The sequence below is a fragment of the Labeo rohita genome, chromosome 16 (genome assembly GCF_022985175.1).
Source record: "Labeo rohita strain BAU-BD-2019 chromosome 16, IGBB_LRoh.1.0, whole genome shotgun sequence".
NCBI lineage: Eukaryota > Metazoa > Chordata > Actinopteri > Cypriniformes > Cyprinidae > Labeo > Labeo rohita.
Window position 1 is genome coordinate 4,003,786 of NC_066884.1, and position 13,508 is coordinate 4,017,293.

Below are 13,508 nucleotides of genomic sequence, written 5' to 3' on the forward strand. Positions count from 1 at the left end.
GGGACAGCGTTAATGGTTAGAATGATACAATTCTCTATATGTAATTACATAATATATAAGTTAATTATATAACATATATAATTGCATATTTTATTTGTACAATTTTATATTTATTTATTTATTTTATTATTTTATTTCAACAATTTGTGGAACTATATATATATATATATATATATATATATAATTTCATTTCCCTGATTTGTGAGAGTGTTAATAGTTGTGAGGAATAAGATTTTCTGAAAAAAGTAATAATTTGCAAAAAAAAAAAAATTAAAATGTTATTAACACTTTACTTAAAGCATTGATGCAATATATATATATATATAGAATATAGAAAATGCCTTATAAAAGTAGTTTTAATGCACTGATTATGCCTTTATAATGCATAATAAAAGTGTTACTAAAAGTTTTTATTTATTAAAAAAACGAATGTTATAAAGTGTAATTTTAAAGATTGTTTTTTAATTTGTTACTTTTCAGTGTATAAATGAATGCACATTAAATGCACAATAAATGCATATCATGCACAGTATAGCATGAGCATAGTCAAAAATACATTTGTACAATTATTTATTTATTTATTTTATTATTTAATTTCAACAAGTGTTAACTTTATATAAATATATATATATATATATATGTATAAATACATATACATATATATATATATATGTATAAATACATAAATATATATATATATATATGTATATTTACATTTTTTTCCATTGTTATATGTTTTTCTCCCTCAGTTTTTTTCCCTGATTCGTGAGATAGTGTTAATAGTTGTGAGGAATGATAAGATTTTCTGAAAAAATAATAATGATTTGCAAAACAAACAATAATAATAATTAAAATGTTGTTAACACTTTACTTAAAGCCTTGATGTAAAATATTTAAAAAAAAGGAAATGCATTATAAAAGTAGTTTTAATGCATTAATTATGCCTTGTGATGCACCTTATAATGCATTGTATGATCTTATGAATGCACAGTTATTATGCTTTATAATACTTACATATTCATTATTACAGCTTTAGAAAGTATAATGCATTAAAACAACAAACAAACCTGTAACTTTTGTTATAATTAGCACTAAAAGGATATAATGTATTATAACATACATTATGAATACCTTTATAATGCGTTATACAAGTAAAAGTGTACTTAAAGTTTTTGTTTAGTAAAAAAAATACAGGGATATGTTATAAAATGTAATTTTAAAGATTTTAATTTCCACTTTTCAGTGTATAAATGAATGCATATTAAATGCATTTTTCTTTTCTTTTATGCCAAAAATCATTAGGATATTAAGTAAAGATCATGTTCCATGAAGATATTTTGCAAATTTCCTACCATAAATATATCGAAACTTAATTTTTGATTAGTGATATACATTGCTAAAAACTTTAGACAAATTTAAAGGTGATTTTCTCAATATTTTGATATTTTTGCATCTGCAGATTTTCAGATAGTTGTATCTCGGTCTTATCCTTACAAACCATGCATCAATGGAAAGCTTATTTATTCAGCTTTCAGATGATACATAAATCTCAGTTGAAAAATTAATTGACCCTTATGACTGGTTTTGTGGTCCAGGGTTACATATTTTCGGTTATCCTGTGCTACTTTTACAACACACACAATTACCAACTAAAGTTGGTCGCTCACATGTTGTCCTCAATGTTCTTTTCTCAGGTAAGCGCTTGAAAAGTTTCACATGGAAAAGTGGGATAGATCTCGCAGAAGCGTTTGTGTTCCCATCCAGAAGAATTCCAGCACCCCCTAATGTCACAATCGAGTTACTGAAATGCTCGACTCACAACAGCACCATCGTTTAAAAGCAAAAACAGCCAAGAGGTACTTGCATTTCCAAACTCTGATGGAAGCTGAGAGGAACAATGTTACAGTAATTGTCAATAGTGCCGCCAAAAGTTTTAAAGTTGAAATGGAGTAGTGAGTAATTTGGCTAAATCTGTTTCATTTATGTGGGAGTACACAAAGCTAGAAATGTACCCTCGAGGTGCAATAAGTCATTTCCATGTTTTAAGTTTGTTTTAAGTGCTCACACTGAGAGAGGAATGATGTGTTATCGCCCTGAGGTAAAGAGACAAACTTCCTGCACATGTTCTCTGAGGAGACAAGAACTTCCTGAGGTTAAAGGTCAACGCTAGCTGTGTTTGGAATGAAATACATGCGCACTATTTGAAAAACATCAGTACTTAAAAAGCAGTATTATTAATTCTATATAGTCCAATCAATAATAATAACATCATTGTTTATTTATTAACGCATGAGTAGTAATATGGAAATGCGCTTTCCTGACAGATACAGTAAGCATTATTCCTGTTTCAGCAGCATCTTTGGGGCATTGGTTAGTCATTGTTACATTTGGCATATTTAGTCTCTCTTTCTGTCCTAATTTGGCTTTGAACGTGTTTGGCATATTCTCTGTTTAACTAACAGCTTGAGGGACTCGATTTGGAGAAGTGTAATATAATTATGAGCTTATTAATATGTGTGTTTGCGGGTGTTGTGAGAAATCTGGTAGACTTTGTCATTTGCTATGCTGCCTTTCCGCCTTTGCTCAGGTGTCAAACCTCTAGGAGATATGCACAGTGATTTTTGATGATAGATATGATGGGTGTTAACTAGTCTTGTGCAACTAGTTCGGATGCATGAAATATGCAAAGTACAGTAATGCTCAGTATTCTTGATTTAATATTAGTTGAAATAGAATCAGTATTAGTATTTAACCATTAAGGTTTAATAAAACTTTTTGTTACTTCAAGCTAAATAAGCTTTATTAATCTTTATTGCTAATCTTATTCTTTATCAATAATCGTCATTATTTTGAATAATATTAAAATGCATATATAATGATAAAACACACACATATTCATGATTAGGCTAATAGTTGTAGAAACATTGGAAAACAGAGTTGGTTAAGTTTAATGAGACCCTGTATTGCTTTTTCAAGCAAAATAATTCTGTAATAAGTTTAACAAGAATTTCGGAAAAAAAAAAAAAAAAAGATAAAAAGCTATCTTATGAAATAAGATTGTTTATTTATTTTTTACCTTATTTTATTATTTTATTTTACTATTTTATATTCTATATTGTATTATTTTGTCGTACTTTTTCCTTCTCAGTCTCTCTTTATTTGTTTATTTATTTATTTTTGCCTTTTTATGAACATGTCAACAAGAAGGAAAAACTACAGTAAATAAAAAATATAAAAAATAAAGTAGGACAAAAAAATATTATATATAAAATATAAAAGTACTGTTTTTTATTTGTATTTATTATTATTATTATTATTATTATATTATATTATATTATCTTATTATATATTTTATTTATTGTATTTCTTTCCTTCTCGGTTGACATGTTAATCTTTATTGCTAACCTATTGCTAGGTTAATTGTTGTAGAAACAGATTAGAAAACAGTGTTGGTTAAGTTTAATGAGACCCTCAATTGCTTTTTCAAGCAAATAGTTCTGTAATAATTTAAAAAAAGAATTTAAAAAAGTCACAAATAAGATATAAAACTACTGTTTTTTTATTTGTTATTTTACTATTTTGTATTTTATTATTTTATTGTACTTTTTCCTTCTCAATCTCCATGTTGATGTCTCCATTTATTAAGCTTTTTTTGTTATTTATTTATTTATTTATTTATTTTGTTAGTTAATTATTTGGTTATTTTGCCATTTTTTCTGAACATGTCAACAAGAAGGAAAAACTACAGTAAATAAAACATAAATAAATAAATATAAAAGTAGTGTTATTTGTTTCTATTTTTATTATATTAATATATTATTTTATTATATATTTTATTTACTGTACTTTTTCCTACTGTAGTCATTTGACATGTTGATGTCTGCATTTTTAATATTTTTTGTCTTTTATTTATTTATTTATTTATTTTTCTGTCAACAAGAAGGAAAAAGTTCAATAAATAAAAAAAAAAAAAAAAAAATCTTATAAAATAAAATATACTACACAGTTTTTATTTTATTATTTTATTTTATTTTATTTCATTTTATTTTTTATTTTATTTTTATATTTTTTTATCTCATTCTCATTTATTATTTTTCTTTACATATTTTATTATTATTATTATTATTATTATTTTTAACTTTTTTTTTTAGTACTTCCCATATTGAAAAAAACACCTTTTCGATATGGAAAGTCATCTTACATATGACCCACATCCGTCTACGATACCATAACACTGAAATAACCATCCATTATGAACAATAGTTAATGCATTATGTGTCTGAGCATTGCATCAACCCGCCTGCCTGCGTTTGTTTGCCTTTTTATCTCGTATTTCTCCGGACTCGTCAGAAGTTGGCGGCGAAACGGTGCATGATTAGTATGCATTAAACGGCGCTGCTGTAGTTGTAAAAGTAGGGCCTGTTTGTACGTCCTATAACTGTGATGCTGATGAGCACGCGGCCTGTTTGTTTTCCCTCGTGCAGTAAACAGACTCATTTGGAGCGCGAGCTTGATTTCCCCTGAGCGTGCGCTGCGGCGTGAACACTACCTGTCAGCATCAGCACACCTGAGCTGCTGAGCATTAACCATCAGGGTCGCTGACACAAGCCAGGCGTGCTCAAATGAGCGGAACGATCACTCAGCAATAAGACACCAGCTCCAAAATACGAGAAATATCACGTTGGTCACCATATCTTTGAATGCCTCGCCCCCCCAAAAGAACCGCATTGCACACCGTGTTGCGTAACGCACCGAACTTTGAAGTTAACTTCAACTTAATGGACAGTGCATAATGAAAAAATAACAATGACTTGATATGATTCAACTGATTGTGGAGAATTTGCATGAACGTTGGCAGGTTTGTAGCATTTACGGCGTGAGTGGGTGTTTTGAGCGGTATGAAAAACCCACGATTGAACCTTTAAGACAGCTGAAGAAAAGAGCTTGTCAACAGAAGGATTGCTATGATCACATTCAATTAATTACAAATGAAATTAATTAGCATTAAATTAATGCCATGCTTGATTCAAACGTTGCTGTACCTTTTGCTGTTTAACAAGATTTATATATTAAAAATAATGCAATAAAATACTGCCTACATAGAGAAATATCAAAAGACTATATTAATCAAAAAATTAGCACAATTACTATATTATAGTTGCACATTTGATTACCTGAAATAGTACTGCTTTTGAAAATCAAGCATAATCTGCGATCTCCAGTCTAACGATGCAATTTCTGAGTGATATCAAACGGTCATCTGATTTTATGCTGTTATGTCGTGGCACAACAGGTCATAAGGCCTTAATTAGGCTAATCACATTTGCGGCGATTCTTAAACTGCGCTGCTGGCACGGCTCTCGACCGAGTCTTCATTATTTCATGTCACCTACGTTTATCCTCAACGGGCCAAAAGGGCTGATTTTAACAGAAGACCTTTGTGTGTTTGGTATTAGAGTCAATGGAGATGTGCTTTGGAGAGAGAGAGATAGAGAGAGAGAGAGGACTGAGGGTTTGTAGAGGAGAAAAATGGTGAGAATGTGCACTGTGCAAGAATGGGCTACAAAATAGCTCTAAATCTTTTTCTTTTTTTCTGCATGATAAGCTACCTACAGTTGTTGCCATTTTAAACATCAAAATTAACATGTAGAAAAAGGACACCGTTTTTGAAAGATTACAAACTTTGTAGGATTTCTGTGAATTAAAATGCACAAACCAGACACAAAAATACCCAACAAATAGAGAAGCAATAGCTCTTCACAAAACATATAATTGTTACCTTATTTTGTTTTAATGTGTCTATTTATAAGGAATATGTACTGTTATGGATGTGACAAGTCTAAAAATAGTATATACCAGACTATGGAAAAATCATGCACTAAAAAAAAAAAAGAATATCAAATATATGATGTATTATCTATCTATCTATCTATCTATCTATCTATAATAAATGTGGGATACGTGTAATGTACAATAATCTGGAGAATATGGTGAATATAATATTTTTTTCTATGATGTTTTCCAAAGTTTATCAAATGTAAACATTAGATATTTTCATTATTATTATTATTGTTATTATTATTATTATTATTACACTGTTTAAAAAAAGTTGTTTCAAATCAAAAAAGCAAATAAGGCTGCCTTAATTTTAAGTACAGTCAATATAAAATGTTAAGTTGTACAGTGTGAAAACTTGGATATTTGAGTTGAGTAAACGTAAAATTTTAAGGCAGCACAAACACTTACTTTATGTTTAAACAACTTTTTTTTACAGTGTATTGTTATTATATAGTTGTTGTTATTTTTGTTTTCATATATATGAAATATAAATTGTGTATATGTCTATTTTATTTATTGGGTTTGGTTAGGTTAGGTTAGGTTAATATTGGATTGGGTTAGATTACTTTTATTATGATTGAGTAACTTTAGCATTTTTTAACAGGGTTCTGCACAATGCCAAATTTTATTATTTTTGTATAAAATAAAGTTTTTCAACAATGTAAAATGTATGACGTTTGATATATAATATATATATATATATATAAATATACATATTTATTTATTTTTTATATTTCATATAGGGAATAAATGTAATGTACTATAATGTAAGGCCCCTAGTAAAAAAAAGTAATAGATTTAAAATGCATTTATTTTATTGTAAGTATAATTCAAGTCTGTTAACATATTTACTGACATGTCGCTTGAGACTTAGTGATATAAAAAATTGTAATTAAACTTTATTTGGAGTACTACTTGTACACAATGCACATTTCTTAATATTAAGCCTAAAATATGTTATAATGTCATGCTGAATGATACTGGCAAGATATTTAAAGTGTACCTAAAATGTATATGCAATAGCTCCAATAAAATCCGATAAAAAAGTATATCTTTAGTAGGACTTCAGCACTACTTTGCACAATTAAAATGCACAAAATTAGGTGTTCCAATTTAGCAAACGTAAAATATACCAGTTTAGTACACTAAAAGTACAATTGCAGGTTATTTTTATTAAGTACGTAACATGTAAATGTATTTGTAGTTTACTTAGCATGAAATAAATGTATTTTAAATACATTTTAGTATATTTATTTTTCACTAGGGGCATAAGCTAAATACAATGTTTTTGTGTAATATTATGTTTTTTAACAGTCTAATTCATGACCTATGATTTGAATACACTCAAGAAGGTCAAGACCTCAAAGATAAGACCGAAACATTTTTAAAGTTTTGAACGTTTTTCTAATGTTGATCTAATGTTAGATGTATGCATCATACGCTTTAATGACAGTAACAGGACACCAAACTGTAGCGTGTGTATATAGAAAGTGGCATGCATGTTTTGTGAGGTTAGAGACACGTCTTCTGAGTTAAAAACGGATATATGTGAGCAGTTTCGGGCTTTGTGTGAACGCACTAATAGAGCAAGCCTGTTTGGAAGGCAGCACGTGTGCGCTTTCGCCTCATCACAATGAAACAGACCTAACTTCTGTGCGTAGAAAACTAGAGCGTGACTGCCACATTTGAATATGAAATAGCCAAAGATTTCTGTTTCAGACACCTTGTACATTGTGCAAACAAAGCCACCAATTCCGGGGAAGAAAGACGGGTGAATTTAAAGCAGGCCTTTGTCGTTGTTTATAACTGTGTTGTCTTTGTTCCCATTTTTCCTCTGCAGGCAAAAGAATGGGCTGAAATATTTTTAAACAGTAATTACCTGGCCTGGATCCGACAGAGGGGGATTAATGGAGGAACGCGGAGCATCAGGTTCCAGAGATGTGTGCTGGAAGGTACGATGAGGGAGAGACGCACGCTTCTCCGTCACACACGGGAAATGAGGAAACGGCAGATTTCTGATGTCGAGCTGTTTCTCTGTTCTTTTCCACCAGCACAAGTCATCAGCTCACGCCAAGCCCTTCACAAACCAACAGGAGCCATTTAGTCTTTCAAATCCAGGCTGATGTTTCAGGATTTCATTTTTTCTTTCTTTAAATTAACTGTATTTGCTGTTAGTTAACTCTCAGCGTACATGCATATAAAGATATCTGGACTTTATTTTTTTTGGACTGATGATCTACATTGACTTTCACAAGTTTTCTATTTTCTTACAATTTCTGAGAATGAAGTTGCAGAAGTTTAAATCACACAATTCTGACTTTGTAACTCGCAGTTGTGAGAAAAAAGTCAGAATTGCAAGGAAAAAAGTCAGAACTGTGAGATAAAAAGTTGCAAATATTATTTTGTGTCATAAATTGGCTTTCTAAGAATATTTATGTGGATGCAAACAATAATGTTGGGCAGTGTTTGGAGGAGGAAACTTGTTAGGAAACAGTCATAAAATCCCATTTGGTACCACAGAAATTATAGTAAAAATATAATACACTTTACTTCCTGTTACTTTTTTTTTTTTTTATTTGTATAGCGCTTTTCACGATACATATCGTTGCAAAGCAGCTTTACACAAAATTGACATTTTTACAATATATGTAGTAGTAGCTTGATGTACATATGGCAGAGATGTGTGGTAAAGATCAATTAACGATGTAATCAAACAGACAAAGAACACCATAAATTAGTAGCAGAATTCGGTAGTGCAGTATGTTTTCAGGGTTGGCATCATCTGAAGTCCTCTGTGGGGTTGGCATCAACTCTTCTTAAGTGTTCTGGATCCACACTGGAGCTTGTGAATTCCTCGTTACCATGGGATGTCAATCCCATGGCAAAAACAGAGAACGAATAGGAACATAATTAGCATAGCTGCTGTTCAAACTAAGAAAAGGAAGGTTTGTTAAACCAGAGCTAAAAGATTAATAATGAACATTTGATCAGATATAGCTGCAGGAAAAGTTTATGAGATGCATTATTTGAATGCTTGGCTAAAAAGATGTTTCTTTAATCTAGATTTAAACAGAGACAGTGTGTCTGAACCCCGAACGTTATCAGGAAGGCTGTTCCAGAGTTTGGGTGCCAAATGTGAAAAAGCTCTACCTCCTTTAGTGGACTTTGCTATCCTAGGTACTACCAACAGTCCAGAGTTTTGTGACCTTAGGGAGCGTGATGGATTGTAGCGTGGTAGAAGGCTAGTTAGGTACGCAGGAGCTAAACCGTTAAGTGCCTTATAGGTAAGAAGTGCTATTTTGTAGCTGATGCGGAACCTAATAGGTAGCCAGTGCAGAGACTTTAAAATTGGGGTAATATGATCATATTTTCTTGACCTGGTAAGGACTCTAGCAGCTGCATTTTGGACTATCTGTAGCTTGTTTATTGAAGATGCAGGACAACCACCTAGTAGTGCATTACAATAGTCCAGTCTAGAGGTCATGAATGCGTGAACTAGCTTTTCTGCATCAGAAACCGGTAACATGTTTCGCAGCTTGGCAATGTTTCTAAGATGAAAGAATGCTGTTTTTGTAACATGAGAAATATGATTTTCAAAAGACAAGTTGCTGTCTAATATAACACCCAGACTTTTGACTGTAGTGGAAGTAACAGTACATCCGTCTAGTTGTAAATTGTAAGTCAAAAGATTCTGTGTATTGTTTTTAGGTCCAATAAGTAATATCTCTGTCTTATCTGAATTTAATAGCAGAAAATTGTTGGTCATCCAATCTTTTACATTTTTAACACACTCTGTTAACTTTGATAATTCAGAAGTTTCATCTGGTCTTGTTGAGATATATAGTTGAGTATCATCAGCATAACAATGGAAACTAATCCCGTGTTTTCTAATAATATTACCAAGGGGCAGCATGTATATTGAAAATAGTAGAGGACCTAGAACAGATCCTTGTGGCACTCCATACTTTACTGGTGATAACTGAGATGACTCCCCATTTAAATAAACAAAGTGGTAGCGATCAGACAGGTAGGATCTAAACCATTTTAAAGCCTGCCCTTGGATACCTGCATAATTTTGTAGTCGATCTATTAGTATGTCATGATCTATAGTGTCGAACGCAGCACTAAGATCAAGTAAAACTAGCAATGAGATGCAGCCTTGGTCTGACGCAAGAAGCAAGTCATTAGTGATTTTAACAAGTGCAGTTTCTGTGCTGTGATGGGGCCTGAAGCCTGACTGAAATTCTTCATATATATCATTTTTTTTTGCAAGAATGAGTTGAGCAGATATAACTTTCTCTAAAATTTTAGACATAAATGGAAGATTAGAAATGGGTCTATAATTTGCCAGTTCACTAGGGTCTAGTTGTGGTTTCTTAATAAGAGGCTTAATAACCGCCAGCTTGAATGGTTTAGGGACGTGACCTAAAGATAACGATGAGTTGATAATATTGAGAAGCGGTTCTTCTGCCACAGGTAACAATTCTTTTAGTAATTTAGTGGGTACGGGATCTAATAGGCATGTTGTTGGTTTAGACACAGTGATGAGTTTATTTAACTCTTCCTGTCCTATAGCGGTAAAGTACTGCAGTTTTTCTTTGGGTGCGACGAAAGAAGTTGACATATTAGATGCAGTATAATCTACATTGGTTATTGCATTTCTGATGTTATCTATTTTATCAGTGAAGAAATTCATAAAGTCATTGCTATTAAACTGTAAAGGAATATTTAGATCAGGTGGTGTCTGGTTATTTGTTAATCTAGCCACTGTGCTAAATAAAAACCTTGGATTGTTTTGGTTATTTTCTATGAGTTTGCGGAAATGCTCAGCCCTAGCAGCTTTTAAAGCCTGTCTGTATCTGGACATACAGTTTTTCCATGCAATTCTAAAAACTTCCAAGTTAGTTTTTCTCCATTTGCGCTCAAGATTGCGAGTTTCTTTCTTGAGGGAATGGGTATTACTGTTGTACCATGGCGCAATACGTTTTTCTCTAACTTTTTTTCAATTTGATGGGGGCAACAGCTTCTAACGTATCGGAGAAGATGGTGCCCATATTGCTAGTCATTTTGTCTAGATCCTGTGTATTAAGGGGTACACAGAGCAGTTGAGATAAATCAGGCAGGTTATTTGTAAATCTATCTTTGGTGGCTGGAACAATAGTTCTGCCAAGACGATAACGCGGAGCCATATAGTTAATATCAGTGATACGCAGCATGCACAAGGAAATGGTCAGAAACATCATCACTTTGAGGTACGATATCTATATCAGTAAGATCAATTCCATGCGATATAATTAAATCTAGCGTATGATTAAAACGATGAGTGGGCCCGGTGACATTTTGCTTGACTCCAAAAGAGTTTATTAGGTCAGTAAACGCAAGTCCTAATGCATCATTTGTATTATCAACGTGAATGTTAAAATCTCCGACAATTAGCACTTTATCAAAATTAACCAATAGTTCTGAAAGGAATTCTGCAAATTCTTTTAGGAAATCTGTATATGGCCCTGGCGGTCTATACACAGTAGCTAAAACAAGAGATAGGAGAGATTTCTTTTGGATATCTGGCAGAGTAACATTAAGGAAAAGTATTTCAAATGAATTAAACCTGTATCCTGTTTTCTGAGTAACATTGAGAATATCACTATATATTGTTGCAACACCACCACCACGACCACTCTGACGGGGCTCATGCTTATAATAGTAGTTTGGTGGAGTAGACCCATTTAGACCAATATAATCATTAGGTTTTAGCCAGGTTTCAGTTAAGCAGAGTACATCAAAACTATTATCTGTGATCATTTCATTCACAATAACTGCTTTGGGTGCAAGTGATCTAATGTTTAGGAGCCCAAGCTTTAAAAATGGTTTCTGTTCGTGTATTTTAATTTTTTCTGGTTTAATTACGATCAGATTTTTTCTAGATCCTGCATTAAATTTATGTTTTGACCTCACTATTCGAGGAACAGACACAGTCTTTATAGATTGGACAGTGCAAGTACTATCATTTAAGCGTTCAGAACAAAAGCCATCATAGCAATCATTTGAGAATGTACTTACTAGTCAAATGGAGCGTAGCGTCCTGGAGATGTTGTCCGACAGCAGTTCCGCTCCGACTCTGCTGGGGTGCAGGCCATCAGCACGGAAAAGCCTAGGACGTTCCCAAAAAAGATTCCAATTATTAACAAAGAGCAGTTTCTGTTCTTTACACCATGTCAATAACCATTCATTTAGAGCAAGAAGTCTACTGAACCTTTCGTGCCCACGTCGATACGTGGGAAGCGGTCCTGACACGATGATCCTCGTCGCGGGCGACGTGCTGCGAACCGTCTCGATCAGGCTGCTGAAGTCCTCTTCAGAACCTCCGTCTGCCGCAGCCTGGTGTCGTTCACCCCCGCGTGCAGGACGATCGCGCCGACGCTCTCGCCGTCCTTCGGGATTGCGGGTATCTGCGCAGAAACATCGAGAACGCGAGCACCAGGAAAACAGTGGGTGTGGACTCTACCTTTAGCTAGAGTAGCACGTACGTACCGGACAATGGAGTCTCCGACGATCACAGCGTCGCGTCCCGTCTCGCGGAGGGGAGCGAAGCGGTTCCGGGTGGAGATCTCGAAGACCGGAGGCGGCGGAGGGGGCGAGGTCCTCGGCCGGGGCCTGGCTCGCGTCTTCCGCTGCTGCTGCACCCAGGGTCCGTGGTGTCCCGGCGCCGGAGTGAAGGACATCTGGGAAGATCGCGTCCAGGGTGCACGGGACCTGTGCAGAGAAGCACACGGAGTAGAGGTGGTCAGAGTGTTAGTATCGCGCTGTATAACGTTACTCACCCGGGAGGATTCCAGAGCGGCTCTCCGCTCTCTCAGCTCCGTCTGCCTCACCAACAGCTCCTGAATCTGCTTCTCCACGGCCTCCAGCAACGAGTGCAGCTCGAACGTGTCTTCACCTGCACTCAAAGGTGGACACAAATTCGCCATTAAAGCAAGTAACAGTGAGTAAACAATGGAAATGTGTGTAAATAGTGTGTAAACAATGCAAGCAAGATTAGCGGCAACCACGCTGGTGCTGCTAACGGGCTATAAGCTAGCAACTCGGGAAATCAAAACAAAACTAGTGATAACAAAGCAATCCGAATGTTTTAGTTGTAGAATACAATAGGGGGTATATTCACATGTTATAAGAAACGAGAATGATGGTGTATAAAATTGATTTTGAATTGAAAAACAGACAATTGTCTGTTTATGATTCTTGTTCAACTTTTTTATGATCTGTTTTGACTTTTACAAGTCTTTTTGACTATGTGAATATTTATGTGGATGCAAACAAAAGATGTTGACTAATGTGATTGCTCGAAATGAAGCCAGACCCTTTTTAAGTGAACCGAACTCATGAAAATGTATTAATTCCACACACTACTTAAATTTGCATCATCACAAAATTTTATTTTATTTTTTAAGCAACTTTTTGGTCGGCGGTTTTTCCTCAGGCTTGGACTTTTATCCAGTGCATCACTGAAAATGTCCTGTAGGTTTATGGCCATTTTCACATTTTTTTTAAACCTGAACTTGGACTGCTGTAAAGCTGAAGTGTAAAATAATGTGTTCTGTCTTAGTTTAATATACATTGTTAAAGGGGTCATCGAATGTATAGTTCACTTTTTCATGTTGTTTGAACATTAA

At 33.8% G+C, this 13,508-nt stretch overlaps 1 protein-coding gene across 1 annotated transcript; it reads right to left on the reverse strand.

Moving 5' to 3' along the window:
- Positions 1–8,418: 8,418 nt before the first annotated feature.
- On the reverse strand, positions 8,419–12,806 carry LOC127178562 (uncharacterized). The gene is made up of 3 exons (XM_051131519.1): positions 12,092–12,806; positions 11,899–11,989; positions 8,419–8,691 (listed from the first exon to the last, which is right to left on the reverse strand). Exon 1 carries the CDS (start codon positions 12,804–12,806, stop codon positions 12,174–12,176), a length of 633 nt encoding a protein of 210 aa, XP_050987476.1. The 3' UTR covers positions 8,419–8,691; positions 11,899–11,989; positions 12,092–12,173.
- Between the last annotated feature and the right edge of the window lie 702 nt (positions 12,807–13,508).